This window comes from Neltuma alba, unplaced genomic scaffold (assembly GCF_004799145.2).
Source record: "Neltuma alba isolate B1F8T4 unplaced genomic scaffold, ASM479914v2 tig00003988_pilon, whole genome shotgun sequence".
In the NCBI taxonomy this organism is placed as follows: domain Eukaryota; kingdom Viridiplantae; phylum Streptophyta; class Magnoliopsida; order Fabales; family Fabaceae; genus Neltuma; species Neltuma alba.
Window position 1 is genome coordinate 871,145 of NW_021633509.1, and position 24,621 is coordinate 895,765.

General features: G+C 32.1%; 2 protein-coding genes across 3 annotated transcripts; one reads left to right on the forward strand and one right to left on the reverse strand.

Moving 5' to 3' along the window:
• Positions 1-7,476: 7,476 nt before the first annotated feature.
• LOC114743259 (dynamin-related protein 1E) lies at positions 7,477-15,095 on the reverse strand. 2 transcript variants are annotated; one of them, XM_028931463.1, is made up of 16 exons: positions 15,027-15,095; positions 14,730-14,918; positions 14,469-14,532; positions 14,263-14,370; positions 12,925-13,026; positions 11,173-11,223; positions 11,008-11,069; positions 10,399-10,489; positions 10,250-10,314; positions 9,933-10,127; positions 9,703-9,822; positions 9,539-9,609; positions 8,948-9,173; positions 8,826-8,876; positions 8,353-8,730; positions 7,477-7,814 (listed from the first exon to the last, which is right to left on the reverse strand). In XM_028931463.1, the coding sequence occupies exons 2-16, from the start codon at positions 14,868-14,870 to the stop codon at positions 7,686-7,688; spliced, it is 1,854 nt and encodes a 617-aa protein (XP_028787296.1). In that variant the 5' UTR covers positions 14,871-14,918; positions 15,027-15,095; the 3' UTR covers positions 7,477-7,685. The 2 variants fall into 2 exon arrangements, with proteins under 2 accessions (XP_028787296.1, XP_028787295.1); XM_028931462.1 differs by lacking the exon at positions 15,027-15,095 and having other exon boundaries at positions 14,474-14,532; positions 14,730-15,007.
• A 5,608-nt stretch (positions 15,096-20,703) lies between these two features.
• Positions 20,704-21,300, forward strand: LOC114743304 (uncharacterized). Its single transcript, XM_028931505.1, has one exon. It carries the CDS (start codon positions 20,704-20,706, stop codon positions 21,298-21,300), a length of 597 nt encoding a protein of 198 aa, XP_028787338.1.
• The last annotated feature ends 3,321 nt before the right edge of the window (positions 21,301-24,621 follow it).

The window sequence follows — 24,621 nt, forward strand, 5'->3', positions numbered from 1 at the left end:
TCTTTGAACATATATACATAATGTAATTTCTCTGTTCAATTATAATACGATGTCCAAATATAGACATAAATTACCACACACAAATATATGTATATATCTTTATATAAGGCCAAATTTTGGAGAATAGCTTTAAAGTTATAAGTAGTTTGGAGTGGTTTAGGGTAACTCTAGAATAATTTTTTGGGATATATATTAATATATGTTATGTGTACGATTTTGGAGTAACTTTGTTGTAATTATTTATAAGAGTAACAAGTAATTTTGGAATTTTTTTTTATATACATGTGAACCGCATGTGATTCTATTATTGTTCTCTTAATTTAATACTCAATAATTATATAAATATATCTTTATATGCATAATCTAATTTAATGCTTGTTTTATTTTATTCACGATTTATAATGTGGATAAACATATTAATTCATATTAACAATAGTTAATGTTCTTAGTAATTATAATAATTAGATCATAATACTATTATAATCGTTTATACTATTAGTTTTGAATTTCTCTACATATGTGAGCTGCATTAAAAAATGTGTGTATGTTAGTTAGAACTCTTTTATGCCTTGGTTTTAAACTTTTCAAACATGCTTTTGTGTAATTTAAATCGTTTATAATTTTCTTGAAGCTTTAGTTTGCTATCAAATATATTTTTAAGAACTCGATCAATTGGTATTCTGGGTAAGTTTGGTTGGTGTTTTTTTTTTTTTTTTAAAAAAAAGGCAGAAGTCTCATGAAAGATGATATACAGTAAAAAAAAAAAACACGTCCCTTCAAACTTGCTAATTGCACTGGAGAGTCCCAAAAGGACTCGAGTGCATTAATGAAAAAGATGAGTTGACACATATGCCCCTGTTAAAATACACACAACACTTGCAGAATTGATTTCTCATGTCTTCTCTCTTGAGTTCCTTCAAGAGAAAGAGAAGCTTGCTGCAAAGGAAGCAAAGTTGCGGAGTATCCTCCCTATCATAATTAGTCAAGTCAAAGCACATTCTTTCTTAAATTTTTGCAACCACAACTCTTTCTTAAATATTTTCAAAACAAAAATTACCCGTTAAACCTGTTATAAATTAAAGATTAGATTTTAAGGGAGTCAAATAAAATAAAAAAAAGACCTTTACCCCGCTTGTCAAATCACGTGTGATGGATTGGACCTCAAGCAAGTTAAAACTATTAAAACTTAAAAAAAAATTCACAATCATAAATTTAAAAGACAAAAGTGAAATGAAATTGGGAGAATCCATAAAAAATACTTTTAAATTTCAAAATTCTAAATTAGTCTTGTTCACTGTACTTTAATAGCAATCTACAACATTTGAAAATCAAATGACAACACATTTTCCATAATCTATTTTATCCACCAAATTCACAAACTTTTTTTTTAAAATATACTTATTGATTGTACATAGTAAGAGGTTTTCAACATGAGGTAATTCTAATACACATGACTACATAAAATGTTTTAGTAAAACAACACATATTAGTTATTAATTTTTTTAATATTTTAAAATCAGTTATCTAGCTCTTATATTAAAAATAAGATACAGTAATGTATAAATAAGATATAGATAAAAGAGAGAATCATGTCTTACTCTTATAAATAGAATCAAAACAAACTTAATAATTAGTTTCTACAATCAGGAGTGAGCGGAGTAATAATTCTTATAATTTTTCATGTGAAAATTGTATAGCTCTATATCTAATTATCAATATAGAATTCAATTTCGATATCTATGGCAAGCTGTATTGGTCACAAATAAAAAACAGTCTGTTTCATTACTACAAATCATCACCATGTAGTTAAAAATATTTTTCTGAATCTTTTTTAATTTTTTTAAATTGGGTTTTCAGCCTTGAAGTGTTATCTGGTGTCATGTTGATATTTGGATTAGGATCTCATATGATAAAACTTTAGCATGTAAAATATAGAAATAAGTTGACATAGATTTCAACTTATGTTAGAATTTTATGCGTACAAAATGATTACTTGTTGGTAAACTTAAAGTTCAGGAGGCATACCTCTAAATACATTTGGCAGCGCTAGAATATAATACTTCCTTCAATTTTTAATAAACGAGTTAGTTGATAGTTAGATTTTGTCTTAAATATGAGATTTCAATCCACTTTATCTCCTTTCTTTTTCCAAATATCCATATTAATGGCAACCGGTTCTTATCAAGAGATAATTCTAATAATTCAATGTATATGATTGAAGAGGATATTTGTGACAGACAACCAACTTAACTAATTTTTTTAATATTTTCAAATGATTTATTTAACTATTATACTAAGAGCAAGAGCTAGTATAATAGTATTGATCTTTGGATGTTTAAACGGCTAACGTAATTTCACCCTAAACAATTTTTCTTTCTTAGATGTTACTCCCTCCCTCCCTAGCCCCTACCTCCCCCCCCCCCCCCCCCCGGCACCATAACTAGTCCCGACCTATTTATAACAGCCTTTTCAAAGCTTCGGGAAGAACTAAAACATGTTCCTAGACATGCCTCTAGTATATTATTATAAAAAGCGTTTAAAGTACAATAAAAGCATTTTAGGTAATTAAATCTCTTCCTTAAACTTAATAGTAATTCCTCCAAGTTTTAAAGTACAAAAAAGGAAACAAGGCAAACACTGAAAGAAACAAAACGATGAAAGACGGAAGGGAGCATAATTTCAAAATGAATGCTGAAGAAAGCCGTTATTAGAAATAAAGTCAAACTGTGTTTTACATCATTGTATTTGTAGCTCTCAACATCCTCCATAAACAAAGAAGATGAAAGCGTACTAAACGCCTCATAAAAAATCGGCTGAAACAGGGACTGCCCCAGTTCTAACCATACACGTTCGGGCGATTGCTCTTATTAGTTGCACAATTTAACGAATGTACCTCCTCCCGCCCTATTTATGAGACTGAAAGAGATTTTTTTTTAATCTTATCTATAAATCATTTTATTAAATTTTTAATATAAATATACTATTTTGTCATTTATTTATTATAGTGTACTCAACTGGTCCTATTTATAAGCCATTTTAGTAAATTTTTAATATGAATGTACTATTTAGTCTTTTATTTATTATAGGGAAGATTGTTCTTTTCTTAAAGATGTATATATTAAATAAAAGTAAAGTTAAAAAGTTATATTTTAATGAAAAATTAATATGGTTTAAAGTTTTTCTTAGTATATGTGAAACATATCTCGAAAGTGCCTTATAAATGAAAACAAAGGAATAGATACTATAGTTTTTTCAAAGATATATATATTAAATAAGGATAAAATTTAAAAGTTGTTATATTTTAATAAAAAGTTAATGTAGTTTAAGATTCTTTTTAGTTTGTGTGAAACATGTTGAAAGTACCTTAACTTATAAATAGAACTAAAAGAGTATATATGTAGTTTTTTTTTTAAAGTGTATATATATATATATATTTTTAGATAGGCATAGATATCTTTCTATTGGAAGCAATCCCATTCGAGATACTGTCAGACACTAAATATTAGCATAAATGTATATATATTAAATAAAGATAAAATTGAAGAGTTGTGTATTTTAATGAAAAGCTAATGCAAGTTTTTTTCTTAATTTGCGTGAAATATGTTAAAGTGACAAGTAAATAGAAACAAAAAGAATAATAATTTTTCTATTATTAGCCAAAATCAAAAAGATATTTTTTATTTTATAAATTAGTAGTCCCTAGCTAGTTATATATGACCTTTCTTTTTTTTATGGACCAAAGTAAATATGCCCTTCCCATAAATGAGAACGTTAGTAGCTAAGACGTGGATATATAGTTCGTGTACGGCTCATGAGGCTCTCACTTAATTCTGTCGGTACATTTTGGTATGTTGCCATCTTCATCATTTATTGAGGATTATATATATTTACAGTTGGCTGCCACAAAATATGAAGCACGTTTTAATCGTAGAATGGCTGAGACAGCTGTAGAAAACCAAATTGATGAGGCAATAATCTGATAATAAAATTCTGGGACGGATGACGGTTTGGGAAGAGGGGGCATTTATTAACAAAAATATCTATTCTCTTTTTTTTTTTTTATAAGACACAATTAATCAAATCATGTTGTTTGAAATGTTAGTTAAAATGAGTTAAGCACTATAAATGTAACATCTCGTTTTTTTTTTAATTTAAAGAGTTAATTGTGATATAAGGTATATATTTAAAGAGTATGTAATAAATTTATTCTACATATCAATAAGATACTAGAAAGGATGTAAACGAATATCTAATACAATAACTCATTGAAATGATTATCTTAGATATATATGTGGGTGGATATTATCTTCAGATTGGTTTAAATAATATTGGGTAAATAATTATTAGAAAAGCTTTTAATATTTGGAAAGATTGAAAAAAATGATTTAGATAATATTTGAATGTAATCAGATTTTTAATACTTGGATGCCTTAAAATAAATACAACTCAATTTTATTTTTAGAAAGTAAATACGATATGTTTAAAATAATATAAAACAATTATTTTGAACGATTTAAAGCAAACCTATAGATGTGTGCATATACATATACTACCTGGGTCCTTAATATAAAAGTTTGTTAGCTAATTTGAGTATATTAAGAAAATTTGTTAAATTAGTTATTTGTAGCAAATACGTGTTGTCCTCCCTAAAATACCCTTGCTAATAATGTGTATTGAATAGAATTACCATTTGATAAAATATTTAACATGTGCAACTACTACAAGGACTACTTTGAAAAACGTGGATAAATATGAGAGACAAGGTGAATTGAGGTCTTACATTTAGAACCAAATTGAAAGTCAAACTAGCTCTTATATTAATAACTAGACTAGATAGTATATATCTTTTTCACTTTCTCACGTCAGTGCCACCGCCTTTCCTCTTATTTCCATCCTTGCTTTCTCTCTCCCCTTTTTTCCATCTCCTCTGCTGCGTCTTCTTCCCATCTTCTTCCCATCAACATATGCTCACCAATTAATTTTCCTCTCATCCATTTTCTCCCTCCATCTCCATCAAATAAACATATATAATGCCTCGTCAGCCTCAATGAACCAAATCCCTGAGGGCACGTTGTCACATAGGCCATTGGCTGACACGCACAATACATATATTTGTGTGTCACCTCCTTGCACCTTCTTATGCCCTGCCGCATCACCGTCAACGGACATACAGATATATTAAACTCCTCCTCTTCATCTTTGAACATATATACATAATGTAATTTCTCTGTTCAATTATAATACGATGTCCAAATATATACATAAATTACCACACACAAATATATGTATATATCTTTATATAAGGCCAAATTTTGGAGAATAGCTTTAAAGTTATAAGTAGTTTGGAGTGGTTTTAGGGTAACTCTAGAATAATTTTTGGGATATATATTAATATATGTTATGTGTACGATTTTGGAGTAACTTTGTTGTAATTATTTATAAGAGTAACAAGTAATTTTGGAATTTTTTTTATATACATGTGAACTGCATGTGATTCTATTATGGTTCTCTTAATTTAATACTCAATAATTATATAAATATATCTTTATATGCATAATCTAATTTAATGCTTGTTTTATTTTATTCACGATTTATAATGTGGATAAACATATTAATTCATATTAACAATAGTTAATGTTCTTAGTAATTATAATAATTAGATCATAATGCTATTATAATCGTTTATACTATTAGTTTTGAATTTCTCTACATATGTGAGCTGCATTAAAAAATGTGTGTATGTTAGTTAGAACTCTTTTATGCCTTGGTTTTAAACTTTTCAAACATGCTTGTGTGTAATTTAAATCGTTTATAATTTTCTTGAAGCTCTAGTTTGCTATCAAATATATTTTTAAGAACTCGATCAATTGGTATTCTGGGTAAGTTTGGTTGGTGTTTTTTTTTTTAAAAAAAAGGCAGAAGTCTCATGAAAGATGATATACAGTAAAAAAAAAAAAAAAAAAACGTCCCTTCAAACTTGCTAATTGCACTAGAGAGTCCCAAAAGGACTTGAGTGCATTAATGAAAAAGATGAGTTCACACATATGCCCCTGTTAAAATACACAACACTTGCAGAATTGATTTCTCATGTCTTCTCTCTTGAGTTCCTTCAAGAGAAAGAGAAGCTTGCTGCAAAGGAAGCAAAGTTGCGGAGTATCCTCCCTATCATAATTAGTCAAGTCAAAGCACATTCTTTCTTAAATTTTTGCACCCACAACTCTTTCTTAAATATTTTCAAAACAAAAATTACCCGTTAAACCTGTTATAAATTAAAGATTAGATTTTAAGGGAGTCAAATATTAAAAAAAAAAAAAAAAAAAGACCTTTACCCCGCTTGTCAAATCACGTGTGATGGATTGGACCTCAAGCAAGTTAAAACTATTAAAACTTTAAAAAAAATTCACAATCATAAATTTAAAAGACAAAAGTGAAATGAAATTGGGAGAATCCATAAAAAAATATTTTTAAATTTCAAAATTCTAAATTAGTCTTATTCACTGTACTTTAATCAGTGTAAAAAAAACCGGACCGGACCAGCCGGTTCAACCGATAAACCGATGAACCGGTCAGTGGTCTGGTCTGGTTCATAAGCTAAACCGGGGACCAGTTCAAACCGGATTGAACCGGTCAAACCGGTGTGAACGTGTGAAAACCGGTAAAAACCAGTATGAGCCGGTAATGAACCGATTTAAATAAATATATTGATATTTATACTATTTTTTCTCATTTAACTCCTAATATCTCAATTATTATAGATTTAAATGAATTTTGATGATGAGTTTGGCATCAATAACTATTAATTTTAGTTATTGAAAAATTATAAAGATCAAAATTCTCAATATTGTTGTACTTTATTATTATTACAATCAAATTCTTATTGTATTTCTTTATATTTTGTTATTAGTAATTATTAGTATTGTTATATTTTGTCATTTTTAATTAAATTATATTATTTTAATATGACCGGTTTAATCCCGAGTTAACCTCGGTCTGACCCATTAACCCTTGAACCACTACCTCAACCGGTTTAGTGTCCGGTCCGGTTTTTTGTTCATTGACTTTAATAGCAATCTACAACATTTGAAAATCAAATAACAACATATTTTCCGTAATCATTCTTGATTTGAGATTTTAAAAATTTAGAAGTATTTTTTTAGATTTTTTTTCACTAAAATTTTACCTTTAAAAAATAACTCCTTAATTAGCTCACTTTGGATTAGATTAGCGGAAGTATGACCCTCCCTCCAATACTGCTTATTCTCATTCAGTTAATGTCATTCATCAGGACATTGTTCACCTACTTAGAAGTTTCTCCTTTTATTTCGTCAAAGTTTCTCCTTCCATTGATTTAGTTCTTTAGGTTTTTAAATTCCTATCCTATTTCCTTTTCCTATGTAACGTTTTAAAATCCACTTTCATTAATGAATTTTGATCACTTATCACTATAGCCTTGTTTATTCATTTAAAAAAATGTATAAAAAAAATCATATACTAAAATCAGAGAAGGTTGAGGGTTTGCATAGATGTACATCCGCCTCCAAACAAACAAGTGATTAATAGTATCCTATGATCAACAGTATAAAAACAAAAATCACTAAATTATCCCAAAAACAAAGAATATGAAGTAATCCATAATCAATCTCTATTAGCTATATAATACAAGGTGATTGAGACAGACACCAAGATCATCGTGCCCATGAGACCGAGTCAATTTCATCTCTAGCTGCTTTGTACAGTTCAAGCCTTTTAGAACATTGGTGTCTCCTCTCCATTAATGCTGGGTCTTCATCTAACAATTGTGAAAGCTGCTTACCCTGGAAAAGAAGAGCGGGGAAAAAAAGAGTAAAAACGGTGAATCCCCGACAAGCATAAAAACCAACTGAATCACATCAATGAAATGCCTTAAATAATTAACAGAGACAGTTAACCAATACAATGCACAGAAGACAGCAAGGCAAATGTCAATCTCATAGTTGTAATTCAATCTTCAAGAGTATTTTGCCTATCCATTGGGTTATAAAATTTCATTAATTTAAAAAAAATGATAAATCAAAATTTGCGATGGCAACTGGAAATAAGATAGTCAGTGGTTTTAGAGTACTCACTTAACAGCAAGAATCAACGTGTGTGTGTGTGTTTTTTGCTACCAAGAATCAATATCTCTAAATAATGTTCTGCTCTTGCTCAACCTACTCAACCCTTATTTAGAAATTTCCCACAAGTTCAGCTTTGTATCTTAGTTTCCAATAACGTTAAACAGCACGCAAGATTGACAGACAGGTAAATAAATAGGGTTATAGGGGGGCACGTATGTGTCTCTGAGAGAGAGAGAGAGAGAGAGAGAGAGAGTACCTCTTTCTTCCCTATTTGTATGTAGAAATGGTTTAGCAAGGAATGTTTCGCTTCTCTGACCTGACAATAAACAACAGCCTTCGGAATGGTGTTCCTGAGGGTATCTGCCACCAAACCTATGTAGGATGACACGTTTGATGCAATCCTCCGGAAGTGGCCCTCTGAGTAACGATCCACAGTTGTTGCAGCAGGAGTATTTCCGCTTCCAGTTTTCTCAATTTCTTGGGGAAGTCTCCGGAAGAAATCTGCAGTCAGGTAAGACGCTTCCATGTCAACAAGCCGAATTGTACACTTCTTACTCTCTTCACGGAATCTTTCTAAAGCCTCATTTGCAGCTGCAGCTATTTCAGCTTGAACAGTTGGAAAACGCTTCAGTTCCTGTTTAGATTATCACAAGTATTAGTATTATTCTAGACTAGATTGCTCTAGCTTGGTAAGAAAAGTAACAAGTAAGAAACATCCCTAATATTTACCTGAGTTTCAGCTATTGATTTTCTCACAAGTTCTTTCAAGACAAAGTGAACCTGCATCAAAGAGAAAGAGTCAATCTTCTATGAATGGTAATGAGAAAAAGATTACAACCAGGACTACCTACAGCATCAACTGAAGCCTCAGCTGGGCCTCTAAAGTAATTGAGAGACCCCTCAATCAAGCGCCGATAACCTTGCTCCGGGGCAATTAAGTGAGGCTGATAACCATCAGCCTCTGATACCACCCTCCTTACATTCTGAATAGAAAGATGCCGGTCAAATGGGAGCTTCCGTAAAGCAGCAGGCAGCTGATTGTCGAAGACATTATATATCCTATCTCCTCCTGGTCGCCTATGACGATTAAAAGGAGAGGCACATATGATGATTAAAAGGAGAGGCACATCAAGTAACCAATGAGACTGATTAGCTAATTTTCAGTAATAACTACTTGACTTCTAAACATTCGTTTCAGATTGATTAACCACCTGGAAGTACAGTACTGTGTGGCATTATACAGTAGTTTTCTAGAATAGAACTATTTCAATGCTAGCCTGCTTATCCCTCAACTAACATGCTCAAATGATTTTACTTGTTAAGGGGACAAAAAATAGGGGTAGAAATGGTTAAATTGCAATCTTCAGATGCTACCCAAAAATTCAAACAATATTAAGGAAGCAATATGAAAGTGTAGTAGAAAATGAAAGTTCATATATTACCCGCCATCTAAATGCTCCTTGAATATCCGGTCAAATGCTCGGCAAAGTTCCAGTATGGTGTATAATTGAGCCTAAAACAGAAGTCATACTTCAACAAAAATTCAAAAGACATCTTTAAAAAGGAATGATACACTTTTCAATCATAATAAAAGAAAACTACTCACCCCAGCATCAAGCGCAATAGGTCTCCCAAGATGATCCATCTCTGACTCAAGTTCGTCAATGCTTTTGTTTATCAGAGATGTTATACTAGGTATCCGTGCCCTGATTGCCGACTCCAATTGCTGCAGAGGAGCTCATAGTTAAAATCATACTCCCTTAAAAAAAAAAAAAAAAAAGGAAAGAAACAAGAAGACGAAGAAGAAGAAGAAGAATATTTTCCACAGAGACCAACCTGTGATAGAAGTTTTGCAAGGTACTCTGAACCCATTTTACTGGCCAAGTGCCCATAGTCAGGACTGGTGGCAAAGTACTCACGCTCCTTGCGTCTAGCAGCAATCATATCAACATTTTTATTGATATCTGCTTGGGATCGATTCACAATACCAACCCAAGGATGTTGCAATCGGTAAGATCTTCCTTCTAGGACCTTGAAGAAATAAATGCAATATAGGAATAAGCAACTATATGACCACATAGGCATGCTTCAAACTAAAACATGTACAGGATATCAATCATAAAGAGAGGAAAGCATCAAGAAAGAGAGATTACTTCCAATGCATTTGTTCCTTTATCCATCAGATCCAATTTTGTCAGCACCCCAAATGTCCGTTCACCTACCAGAGTACCATAAAATTTTCAGCGACAGACAGTGACTCTAGTAAGGCCAGGCCATATATGAACAAGACAAGGAAAAATACCTGTGGGATCCACTTCCCTGGAAAGTTTAATAGCATCAGAAGTTGCTATGTCTTGATTGGCTGGAGATATTGCTAGTATAATGCAATTAGGCTGCCAAAAGCATAAAATTATAATGCAGATGTGAAAAGTTGAAAATCAAGAGTAATACTACCAAACCAATTTATTATTAAAAGATCATCGAACAAAGTAAACATCAACCAGAGGAACATAAAGGGATGTCGTATTATAATTGATAGCATACAATGTTAACCACAACAGGCAACGCGAAATACCAGTAAAAGCTATCAGGCCATCACAATATCACAAGTAAGCTTCTCCCAAAGTCTTTTGAACAAAAACAAACACGAAAATAAAAAAGTATGCGTTATTATTCAATTAATTAATTAAGTTGCATACATTAGTCGTTCATGTTAACTGTAAAACACTTCGTTCTTTATCTAATTGCTTGAAAGGAAAAAAAAATTAATTGGAATGGGCTAACTGTAGAAGATCCTATCATGCAAAGTTCTATAATTTATTTGATCCCAATGAGGCAAAGAGAATGCAATTATGGTGTTGTTATCAGATAGGTCATTAATGTTCACAGCATAGGGATATTGTCCTTTTACCTTCTCAACATAAGATCTAACCATCATTTCAATGTCTTCAACAATAGTATCTGGCTGTCCTTCTGAAAATGACAATACAATTGCTAAACACAATGCAAGATAACATATATCTTTCGTCCAAACAATTAATGTATCATTAGAAATTAAATTAAATTCATAACATACCTACAGCAACTTTGGTCAAACCCGGTAAATCAATCAAGGTTAGGTTGACAACTGTTCAAGTAAATAGGAGAAAGACAAGACATTAGAAGTTTACACTAATAATGCATCGATATATAAATAACATAGAACGACTACTCTTATTTTAAGCCATAAGCTATGCTTTAAGGAATATAAATTGCCACACGCTTAGAAAATTAGTAAAACGAAAAAAGTTTACATAAAAAAACTACATTAAAAATCATAAACAAAATAAAACCACAGACAACTGTTGTTCTTATAACCTGAAATATAGTGAATTTATAGGGGAAATTACTGTAGATGTGAGTTCAGCTGCAACGAAGATACATGGTGCACCAACCTAAAAAATAGAGGACAACGTCCTAGGGTTGCAAATGCTTATCGATTGAAAAGCAAGCAAACTGCTAGTGAACTAGCATTTGCATAAGCCGACAAAGGCTTCTAGAGGAAGAGGCAAGAGAACAGAAGCAGAAAAGAAAAGAAACATCAAGGAACATTTGGAAAACTAGTATTGAAACTGGACAAATAATTCTGAGCCAAGTAACAACCACACCAGGCGTTATGCATTCAGAATAATCATTATATTCATCAATTTAGTTAGGAACTCAGGAATAGGAATCTAAACAAGCAATTAGTTCCACTCACTCTAGTAATAGATAACCCATGAGGGTTTGAATGAGGATCAGTAAACACCTCATGAGTCTGGTTATAAAATATTGTGGACTAGTGAAATTTGTTAGTGGAGGCTTTCCCATATTATATTGCATTTACTCTCCGAATTATTCCCCAATCCACAGGTTTTACATTTGTGATGAATTTTGCATATTTCAGGAGTAATATTTATATGAAAAATCATATTTTTGTGTCGCTTTTGTTTTAACTAGATTCTACTCACTTTACTTTAGATGCAGATCAGAAGATCCACGTAACTGATTCTTCTAATTCTTCAAAATGCCTTTCATGATACAAATGATTTGTCATCAGTTATGAATGCCAGGAACTCATAATGCCTTAGCTCCTCATGAGCATCAAATGTCTCGTAAGCTTGGAATCTACTATCTAGCAGGCATTTCTATGTCAGGTAGCTAGATTCATGCGGAGTAGGCCCTTGGGAATTTTCTAAAATCCTAGGGTTTGTCTGAGCAGATTAGGAGGATTTCTTTCAGCACAATGCACAAGGACTCGGCAGAGGAAAGCAGGATAAATGATGTCTTAAGACGGAATGCAATGCCATAATTTTCCCCCCAATTCTCATGCAGAGAATTTGTATCTTTAACTTTGCAAAATGCAAATGTGGGCTTCCATATGAAGTTCAGCAAAAAGTTGCTTTAAGGGCCTTCCAGCTTAGACTGGCAAGAGGATATGTCATAGACTGTACTGATAAGTTTTTCTAATGATTCTTCCTCCATTTTATTTTGGTCGCGTATAATCTCTGTATTCTGTTGTCACTCCATTTAATAATCATTTTCCTTAGGCCAAAAAAGTCATTTAAAGAAAAAGAGAACATGCATACTAAAATGATGATAAGGTTCTCCTTTATAAAATACTAAAAAATTGGACACATCAGACAACAACTAGTTGTCTGCCAAGAGAACATGCATACTAAAATGATAATAAGGTTCTCCTTTATAAAATACTACAACATTGGACACATCAGATAACAACTAGTTGTCTGCAAGAAAATGATAGATATTTATAATCTAGCATTAAGGACCTCAAAGAACCGAAGCTCACCATTTGGAGAATAGATGCTAAGATGAATCGGAATAGGAGATATTTGTTTGCTCTTTCCAGTGACTCTGTCAGTTTCATCCTGAATTTCCTTGCGAACCAGGGCTGCACCAGACCATAGAATATGCATCAGTATTAGCAACATTTGTATCTTCAGCTACGAGAAAATATGAAAATCAACTGCATAAAATCATCAACTAAACCAATCAACATGAGATATAATCAATAGTCACAAAAATATATATATAATATAATCAATAGAGACCCACACTATTTAAAAGCTATGAACAAAACAACTTTGCTCAAGTTCCATGCAACCTTTCTTATTCTTTCAATTTTTCTGTACACATTTCCCGAGTATAATCTTTGATAAGCATTGAAGTCGATATTGCTCATGTGCATTGCACAGAAAGCTATCTAGGTACAGGGGAAACATGATGCTCCAGTAAAAATAGTCGGCAGAGTCAATACACGCACATGTGCCCAATACACAAGCATAAAAATTTGCAACCAACTAAACGGACATGCAGCTTCATCAGAACCAGAAAGAGGCAGAGGCAGATAATGCAGGTATATAGCTCATTAAAAAACTCAAGAAGGCCAAGCAAGGTAAGGGTGGCCCTCATGTAGAAATCTCATAACCCCAACCGCACATTTCTTTCTTCTTTTTTTTTTTTTGGGGGGGGGGGGAGACGTGGGGAGCTCCTTACGAACAATAATCAAATCATAGGAATAAAATGCTTGAGGTCTCTAGATTGCTATTTATCAGCACAAAAAATAAAAATAAAAATAAACAAGTTTAATAAATAAATTTATTAAAATTTTGAACCAGCATACGTGGTCAACCGCACAGGCCCAACCTTTATAAGCTCCTAAAAATTTGTTGTTATGAAATACAATGCAATCTGTGACATGATAGAAAGCAAAGGTTCACAAACAAAGTTGCTTAGTGAATTTATGAACAACCTAAGATTGGGATGGACATCCCCAAATTGAAATTTTATAGCAAAATTCGATTTCACAAAAGCATTGGTATCATAATCATAATCATAAATCATAAATATAATAAAAAATAAGGGCATTACGTGTAGCAGTACAGTTAACAGTTAAGTATACGACTACGCTTATTACTAACTGTAAAATCTTCTTACAAAAGAGACGAGATACAATCAAATATATTGTCTGCAGACCCAGAAACACGAACAGGATTACAACTCTGTTAATAGAAACCAAACATTCCCCCCCCCCCCAATAAGTTGTGAATATGCATGCACATTACAATACTCCTCATAATTATCATGAATGCGGAAGTGAAAAGAACACAGTATCAAAAACACGTACAAAAGTCGGAGAACTTTCTCCTTGGCAGGTGAAGGAATTCGGCATATTCTTGCGATCCTTCGTCCGTCTTATGAAGCTGCAGCACCAAAGGACGTCTCGTCACAATCCCTGCAATTAACATACAAGCATCGTAAGAAAGAAACGAATTTCCATCAAATTGAGACCAAGAAATGAGGGCTTAAAAGAAAAGAGAGGGAAAACCGAACCTGACCCTCTGGGAAGGAAGTCACGACCAACAATACTCTCCAAAACGGAAGACTTCCCGGAACTCTGTTCGGCGTTTCGAAGAAAACAAAAGAAAAATTAAGAACCCAGCTAGCCAGAAGCAAAATTGGAGGGGAGGGGGACAACAACGGAAATAAAAACAACACAACTTCGATGACTTTGATCATCCTTTTTTCCGACCCAAATTGTTCGCATCATAAACTCCAACTGGTCAAAATTTAAACGATGACAGGATTACACACCTGACCACCGACGACAGCAACGGAAGGAAGAGCCTCCCAGAGAGAAGAAAACGTGTTATCACCACCTCCATAGTCACCGAGCACAGTACAGGCCTTCTGGATACGGTTCACCAACCCAATCAAGCTCTCCATGGTCGTCATCCTGAAGGTTCTATCTAGCTCAAGCTCTCCTTGAGGCTTCAGAGAACCCTATTTCCAAGATCAGTTCAAAGTGGGGGAAGAAGAACCAGGAGAAGAATTATGACCTCAAACGAACGCTAATTCTCGAGAAAAAGAATATGCGACTTCAAAAATTACCGAAAAGGAAAATTCTGCCGTCGAGAGAAAGACCGTATAGTGGAGGGGTGCACCGTTGTTGTGATGGTTACTGAATTTGGCTTTTGGCTTTGCTTTCTGATTTGTCGTTATGAGGAAAGTTGCTTGGAAATTTCAAATTTTGAAATTCGAAGAAGGGGTATCGCCTTGCGTCAGTGGGACCAGAAGTCCATTACAATACATTTCTGGCGGCTCTGATTCTGACCGGAGAATACCGGTCGGCAAGAAGATATGAAACCGCCCGTTAAGAAGCCGGTCCGCACCATGAGCCAAAATCCTCGTCTAGAGAATTCCACGTCTTCTATTTTCGTTCAGTATATTTTCTTAGGGAAGAAGAATATTCATCACAATGTCGCCATATTTTGCATTCACTTCTAGTTTGGTTATTTTATTTTGATATAAAAACTAGTTAAAAATTTGATTTTAGTTTAAATATAAAATTTCAATTTAATTTGTGTGTAACATTTGTTTCTTTTGCCTCCTAAATAATCCCCATAATGATCATATATGGTACGAAGTTTCTGTCAATAAATAATTTATTAATACACTCACATAATTAATAACTAATTTAAATAATTTTATTAATATTTACAAATTAATTATTTAATTTTATATTAATTATATAAGCTGAAGATAATTCTATTCCTCAACCATTTCATGAGATGCTGACCATCAATCCCAACTTTTACGCTGTGTTTGGCTCGACGGAGAGAATGGGAGGGGAGGGATTTTAATCAAGGGAAGGGGAGGGGAGGAAAGGGGAGGGTAGCTACAAAGGAGAGGGGAGGGGAGGGATTTTAATGATCTCCTGTTTGGATTGATTGGAGGGGAAGGGAGAGAGCAATTTTAATAATACCTTATTTTGTTCTAATAAAAAATTAATTATTTTAACCTCATAAAATTTAAATGAATTTTCTCACTTTTTTATTTTGTTAAGATATAACTATAAATATATAATACAATTCACCAATTTTGATTTACAAGACACAGTCACACACTTATAGAATATCAAGATAAAAAGTCACAAGTAATAGATTTCAATCAGAGAAAATAACCTGAAGGTGAAAGAAAATACCAACGGCTTCTTGGAATTAGAAGAAGAGAAAAAAAAAGTTTACAAATGCTCACTAATTTTGGAGACAATTATCTTAATAACCTCTTGTTAGATACTTAAAAGAACTCTCTTATGTATAAATGTTTACGACTGATTAGAGGTTAAAAAATCAAAAGGGTATATAACGAATTAAAATATTATCTCTCACCTCCCCTCCAAAAAACCCCACTTTTGGAGGGGAGGCTAGAAGGGAAAGAGAAGGAAGAAAAACCCCTCCCCTCTTTAAAAAACATCTTAACCAAACGAGCCCCCCTCCCCTCCTAAAAAATTACACTAACCAAACAAGGGGAGGGGAACAACTTCCCTTCCCTCCCCTTCAAAAATCCCGTACCAAACATAGCATTAAAGAAGGACTTTTTTTACCTCAAAAGTATTTATGAAAGCAAGGTTGTCAAACTTGTGAGTTTAAACAAACTCGTGATAATGATATAAACTCGAATCGTAAACTCATAAGAGTTTAATAAACTGGTATTAAAAGTATATAATCAAATAATTAATACATAAAAAATGAGAACAATTTCATTTAAATATATTTTAAATTTAAATAATTAAAATTATATTCATCAATGTTTATAATTTATCACATTCAACAAAGAAATTTTTATAAAATTCATATATAAAGTCACTAAACATAATCAAATTAAAAAATTTAGCGTGAGTTTAAAAGCAAGTTGACACAATTTTCTAAATTAAAAACGTAAAAACGGTAAACTAGGTAAATGAACCTGTAAGTTTAATTGAATTTACAGGTATCATGAGTTTAAGAGCGATTCGATACGATTTTATTAGCTAAAAGCGTAAAAACGTTAAACTTAAAGAGTCAACTCACGAGTTTAATAACAGTGTATGGAAGAGTAACTAATACACTAAAGTTCCATAATGCAAATCAATTAGTACTCCGGAATCCGGATTGTTTTTCCATGAAAACATCTGGCATTGTATTTAAAGTACTCATTGTTTGGTCAATTAAATACTTCTCTAATCCTATTTATAAGATACTTCTAACATATTTTATACTAATTAAGAAAAATATTAAATTGCATTAATTCTCTATTAAAATATAACCATTTTTTAAATTTATCTCTATTTAATATATACATCTTTCAAAAGAAATAACTATTTGTAGTATAATAAATAAAAGATAAAACAGTATATTCATACTAAAAATTTAATAAAGTGACTTATAAATAGAATCAAGAAAAACTTTTTATCTACTTTATAAATAGGATCAGAAGAGTATTTATGAAGGTATCAAGTCTATATTAATCACCAAAACATGATGCACATGTTTTTGATTAAAAAAAATGAGGATGAAATGAATGCCGAAACAAAACAAAAAAAGTTGATATATGTCTACATTTTATTAATGAATACCTCAATATCTTATGACAGTGGACAACAGTATGGTTAGTTCATCATTGGCACATGCTACATACTAAATAACTAATAGACTTTTATGATAAATACCTGTAATGGCCAAATCATACACTTGTTATAGTTATTAATATAATAGCTAAATAATTAAGTTATAAATATTAAAAAATTGATTAAGTTAGTTATCAGTAATAAATAAATGTTATCTTTCTTAAAATACTCCTATTATGTCATTTAAATAACATTTGATAGAAATTCCTTAACATGTACCATTACTATGGCATTACTTGGCTGTAAAATAGATAAATATTAAAGATAAAGTAAACTTAGATCTTATATTTAAGATCAAAATTAAATTTATAACTAGTTCTTATATTAAAGACAAGAGATAGTGTGTGACATTCTAACCATGATGCAAAATGTTTTTATTAGAAAAAAAAATAATGGTGCAAATTGATGATATCCTAACAACAAAAATGCTCATTAACCTAAAATACATTGAAAGTTAACATATACAGCGTCGATGTCGACAGGCAACATTAACAATTTTAACATTTGTGAGGCAATAGTAATCCAATAAATAATTGAGAATAACCAATGCTTCTTGTAAAATAATTTAAAGATAAACATTTTCTTTAACTTGAATTAAATCTTCATAAATGGCCCTCTCAATATTGCGCAAGTGGCATTAATGATGTTAAGTAAATGCTGATTTGGCAAAAATTTATCATATGAAAGCTGAGCAATGAACAAGGCATCTCTTAAAAAATCATTTAACTAAGTTCATGTTATGAAGAATGTTATATTATCCTACCTTAAACATAGGAGTTAGATAATGAATATATTTTAATCCTAAATATAAAATAATAGATATATTTTAATTCTAAATATAAAATTTTAATTATCTCCCAAATTTATAAATTTTTTTAAAATATCTTTATTAATCGCATATAAATAAATATATAGCAAGGGAATTTCAAACGGAAGGAGCGTATATCAACTTGCAGCAGAAATCGGTGGTCGTTTAAATTTCGTTCTTATTATATATACTCCTCCCGTCCTTAATATATAACCTAATTCTTGAGTTGGTTTTGGTCCTAAATATAAGACCCATTTCTTATATTTATCAATTTTTTTTAAATTACCCCTATAGATACTCTCTTAATCATAATTAAGTATGAGAGAAATGAGGTATTAAAAAAGATGATTATGGTGTTTTAGGAAAAATATGTCACTTTTCTTATAATTAACTAACCTACCTAACTTTCTTAATCTAATCAAATTAGTTAAATGGATTGACATGAGGAGTAATTGATCATCTTCTAGGCTTCCAACTTGAATCCTCCTGTCTTATATTCTTTCTGCCCGTCTCAAATATCTCGGTTATATGTCCAGTATGCAATATCCTCTTCATCTTATGGTCTTATATGTTATTCCCTTTATATTTTACCTACAAAAGTCACATTTTCCCCCTTAAACACAAATACTTTTGAGCCCCTCGTATTTTCCTGCCTCCTATTCTTAAGATAGAAGTTAGATAATGAGTTTATTTTAGTTCTAAATATAATATTTCTATTAATTTTATCTCTTAAATTTATAAATTTTCTCAAAATATTCCTATTAATTATATATATATAAATATATAATAAGAGAATTTTCATTAAAGAGTAGTTATAATATATATGATTAAAAATAATATTTTAAGATAACCAATACACATTTGTTATAAATAACTAATTTAACAGTATACTATTAGTTTTGGTCAAACCAACATAATAATACCAAAAAGACACTAAAATACACATGGTTGAGTACTTCTAAGTTTTAACTGTTGTTGTGATGCTATGATACGTAGTTACGTATACACATACGTATTCTTTGTTAACTACTCATTCGAGCCAATAGAATTTGTTGATAGGATGAATTTTGCAAATGGCCCAAATTGTATGGTTGGGGAGTCTGACTGGAAAACAATGAAAGCTACGGGGACAAATTCTTTATTTTTCGATTTCTTACGTTGGTTGAGTTCCTTATTAGCTAAGTTAATTAAAGTGAAGGAAAACTAAGGTAGTAAAAAATGAACTAGTTATTGAACCATTCAATACCGTGAGTCAAAGGTTAATAGGTCAGATCGTCCTGAGTCAAACTGGTGAAAAGTAAGAAAATTAGAAAATAATTTAAATTTTTATCATACCATTTAAAGACTATATAAATATCAATTTAATATCTTGAATTACTAATAAAATAAAAATATACTTATAGTTTCTTTTCAATAGAATTTTTCAATTCACGTGATCTTTCGGTCCAACCCAGTCGGTCTGATTTTCAATACAATGAGAAAAACTAATAGTCAACTATTAATAATTATCTCTCTCTTTTTTTCCACTAATTTTCAATAATTGATGGCTTAGGATGCACCATGCAACCTAAAGTATTTAGAGGTGTATCCAATACTTTAAAATATTTTCTTAAATGTGTCTAGCATTGTAAAGTATTTTTTAAAGTATTCAGTATCTTAAAATATTTTTTTAGATGCATCCAGCATTCTAAAATATTTTTTTTATGCATTCAACACCAATGCAAAAAATCTTCCGGTGCTAATCCCAAAGCAAAAAAATATTTGAGGGTACTAAATACATCTTAATCCATAATTTATTTATATGTATTGGATTGTAAATAAAATTTTTTTTTTCTTTCTGCTTTATAAATGAGACTGAGTAATATTAAGTTGTTAACTATTAGTTGTAATATGAGTTACAATTAAGGACTTTTATTGATTTTTAAAAATAAATTTATTACTCATTTGTTAATGACTATAACAGCCGTAGTTAGGATGAATTGCTCCAAGACGGGGATACAAATCCATCCATTCTAATATGGAATTATGTAACATTTGCCAAAAAATATGAAGACCAAATATACAAATGAAAATTTAAAAAAAAAAAACTGAAAATAAGAATATATTATTTTAAAAATATAAATATCTGTTAAAGTTAAACAATAATAAACCACCCCCGCGTTTACTGCGTCAAAGTCATCTTCTCTTACTGTCCAAAAGCTTTCTTGAAAAGTTCCGACGAAAGAAAATAGCCAAAGAGAGAGAGAGGTCCATATTCATCCATCTCTCTCCCATCTTCATATCTTTCTTCTTCTTCTTCCTCCTCATTTTCCATGGGAGATAGAAAAGACGATGTTAGAATCTACATAATCTTCGTCTTCTTCTTCTTCTGCAGCACCGCCGGCGGAATCCTCCTCTGCCTCTACATCTTCGTCCCATCTGCCCACAAGGGTGAATCATGGTTTGCCATTCTCGGCCTCGTCCTCGTTGCAATCCCATGGATCATTTGGTTTCTCATTTATCTCTACCGCTGCTTCAAACCCATGGTCGATGCCGGCGGTCATCAATTCCGTCGCCGGAACAGTCATGATAATAATAATAATAATAAACCCTCCTCCGGTACGCCAAAATCTGCCGCCGCACCATCAGAGGCCGTTGCTCGGCCTTCTGTCAGCAGCTACGAGTCCGTTGCCACTCATTCCCAAAATAATGGCGGCGGTGGAGGCGGGGAGCGCCATGTGCATTTTGGAGCCGTGGTGGTGGTGGAGAACGGATCATCCCGTGGCAGTAATAGCACCCACAGCCAAAGACAGCATCAGACGGTTGCCGTGGACCGCCATGAAGAGTTTTCCAGCGAGTTAGAATGTACGGACCGTGAAGAGGCAATGTCAGAGAGTGAAAGACCTTTAACTTCCGTCACTCGATCGTGATCGACGTCGGGCGTGATGCCTTATGGTGTTAAAAGGGTCCGTAATTTGAGAGGCCATGCACGTACGCCTGCATGAGATTAAATCATAGAGAAGCGAGAGAGATCTTAATTAAGTATGTTGTTTAATATCTGTGATTTGAAGGAGAAATTAGTTAAGGTCCAAGGGTGAAGTTCGTACGGGGCATGATCTGGGTTCTGCACAGTTTAGCAGTAACAAGGATGATATATATAGTTCTGAGAAAACGATGAAACTCTTAAAACAGTACTATTTGGTAGGCTTCTTATTTAATACTACCTCCTATCTTTAATATAAGAGCTGGTTGACTAATTTGAATAAATTAAAGAAATTAATTAAGTTAGTTATTTGTAATAAATATATGTTATCTTTTGTAAAAATATTCTTACTAATCAAGTGTACTGGCTAAAAGTATCATATTTAGGAAATAAATAAATATATATGAAAGACAAAATGGTTTGAAGTCTCATATTTAGGATTAGAATAAAAGTCAAAAGAGCTCTTATATTAAGAACCGGAGGTAGTAATTTCCCATGTCTTTTTCTCTTAAATAGGTTAGGACTTAATTTCTTGGTACGAACAGACAAAGAGGCGTGCGATCACGAATGTAAGAAGAGAGCAAATAGTGATAGAAAGTTATAAGAGCTTTGTTATATGTTTGTTGATCATTTTATTCCTGTTTTGGCATGAAAATCTGCCAATACATTGCGAGAAAACCATATCATATTGAGGTACTACCACTCTGTTACTTATTATAAGTCACTTGCATCCCAAGCCCGCAAACCAATAAATACATTAAATTAATCAGTTTTTTTAATTTACCCTTATTAAAAGTTGTAAGTGAGAGAGAGAAAGGGAGGGGATGGATTGCATAAGAAATGAAAAGTTGAAAGAGAGATGGAGAGAGAGATTAATTAATTTTTTATTAAATTAATAGGGGTAAAATTGAAAAAAAAATCATTAATTATACTACAAGTGACTTATATTTTGAAACAAACTTTTGGAGTATAAGTGACCTATAATAAGGAACAGAGCAGTATGTTATAGTAATTCATTATTCTTAAGTCCTTTCACGTAACTTCAATCTTTGTGACCCATGCATACACACGACAGAATTAATTGACTGAAGAGTAAAACTTCTTTGGAAGATAAATGTACATTGATAAGCCAAGAGAAGGGGGTGTTTGGGTAATCCCATAATCACTTTTCAGAAACACTTTTCTGCAAATCGAGGTAAACTCCTCCACATATTTATTTCGTATACCATAAAAGCATTTCTGAAACCATGAGTTTGTTCTTACCCAAGCATCCCTTGAAGTTTGCTAATTTCCTGGAAGGTGACATAATATCCTGCAGTGGGCATCTTCGTTGGTTGTAGCCACATGGAGAATTAGCATCAATATAGAGTATATGATCAGAATTCATAAATGATCTCCCTGATTTTTTTTTCATTAGCTTGAATTGGGAAAACTAATGTATTAGTCAATGGCAAACCTAGTATCCTAATCAATAACATCAAAATAGTAGAGTTACATATATGTGTGTGTATATATACTACCTCTGTTCCTAAATTAAAAATTAGATATTATATTTAGAACGTATAGTACAAGATTAAAATTTACATATATAGCAAGTAATTTTTGCAAAAATGAAGTGAACAATTAGCCTGCAGCTTCATCTGAAAAGTTAGCTAGATGAGTGAGCAAAATCTAATATCACCATATTGCTTTAGCTTGAACCTAGCCTATTTATTAAATAAGGCTTACTCAATACGTTAGGTCATAGGCCTCTAATTTCAGCAGCCCAAAAATACTTTTTTTTCCTCCTTTCCTATGCATAGTTCCTCTGAGGATTCAAATCCTAGTTCATCACGTTGTGAAAGATTAGCTCCTTCTGCTGGATCTAATTTCTGTTGATGTCCAAAAGTACTTTTGATAAAATATTGTTTGAATTTTACAAGCTTATTATTCATTAAGCCGATTTGTATAAAACAGATCCAAACCATCTCAAAGCCAATTTTTCCCGTTATGAATCAAATAACAGACACAAACGATTCAAAATTTTAAAATTTTGGACGGTGTCCAAAAGTACTTTTGATAAAATATTGTTTGAATTTTACAAGCTTATTATTCATTAAGCCGATTTGTATAAAACAGATCCAAACCATCTCAAAGCCAATTTTTCCCGTTATGAATCAAATAACAGACACAAACGATTCAAAATTTTAAAATTATGAGAAGGATTCAACCCATAGCTTCCCATTTTTAAAAGGAAGGTCATGCCATCAGATCATACGATCATTGGTATTTCAAAAGTCAGCTTTCAAAAGACTACTCCTCCTCACCTTTGGTTTTTTTGTGGTGAAAAGCAAAATGATATTATAAAAAATTGTCTTTAAATACAGATGTGTAAGATTAATATGATAATGGATCGAAAACATACCGGTCGGATCTCAGGTCGGGTCGGTTGGATCTTCTTAGCTCATGCTTAAGCTAGACTATAAAAGTCTAAGCTTTTAAGTGCACAGCAGAGCACCTCTTTTGCAAGAAAGAAAATAAGAGATATATATAGATAGATAGATATATATAGTAGGAAAGCTCTACTACTGGAGTGATTTGAACTGATGGGGGGAAGCCTCTATTTATAGCTTTTGTCAGGGATATTTTGGGTAGCATAAAAATATCCACTGAGCCCATCAGATAAAATCTGAGATAAGATATAATATATCCTTATCTCATAATATCATGATATTTGAATTTAAATCTAGAATCAATCACAATTAATTCTAAATATATATACTTAATATATATTTAATCTACACAATATAAATTAATTAGATTTATATCGTAATCGATTGGATATGATTCAGGATGTTTGACCAAGTCAAACATATCACAATATCGCTTGGATATTTGACTGATATATTCTCTTTATACCCGGTCAAATAATTCGGCCCATCAAGGGCAGATCCCAAGCCCAAAATCTAACATCTCCCACTCGCACTTGATGGGCTGCCCATCGTGCGATAGCTAAATCTTTCATTGCTTCATACTAGGTGTCTACCGTGATCGCGTGGGCATGACGTCATCTATTCGGGTGCCTGTGCACTAGGATTCCTTTATGCAGGACCAGCACACAAGAACACCCTTGGTTTACCTGCAAATTGTATGCTTGTTGCCTCGAATGCCCTAGTTTTATCCATACACTTTACTTGTGGCATATCTAATCCCTCTCGAGTTATTTTGTTTACTCAGATTGCCTTCTCATACGTATGGTATCCACACTTGCTTAGTTGTTCTGTTCAAC

What these genes read in the sequence shown, in the direction of transcription:
- LOC114743259 (XM_028931463.1), bottom strand. Translation starts at nt 14,870, where the DNA reads ATGACGACCATGGAGAGCTTGATTGGGTTGGTGAACCGTATCCAGAAG. An exon ending in GAGAAAGTTCTCCGACTTTT is followed by an intron (nt 13,027 to 14,262) that starts GTACGTGTTTTT and finishes GGTCTGGTGCAG; the next exon opens with CCCTGGTTCGCAAGGAAATT. An exon ending in CTGAGGCTTCAGTTGATGCT is followed by an intron (nt 8,877 to 8,947) that starts GTAGGTAGTCCT and finishes TCTTTGATGCAG; the next exon opens with GTTCACTTTGTCTTGAAAGA.
- LOC114743304 (XM_028931505.1), top strand. Translation starts at nt 20,704, where the DNA reads ATGGGAGATAGAAAAGACGATGTTAGAATCTACATAATCTTCGTCTTC.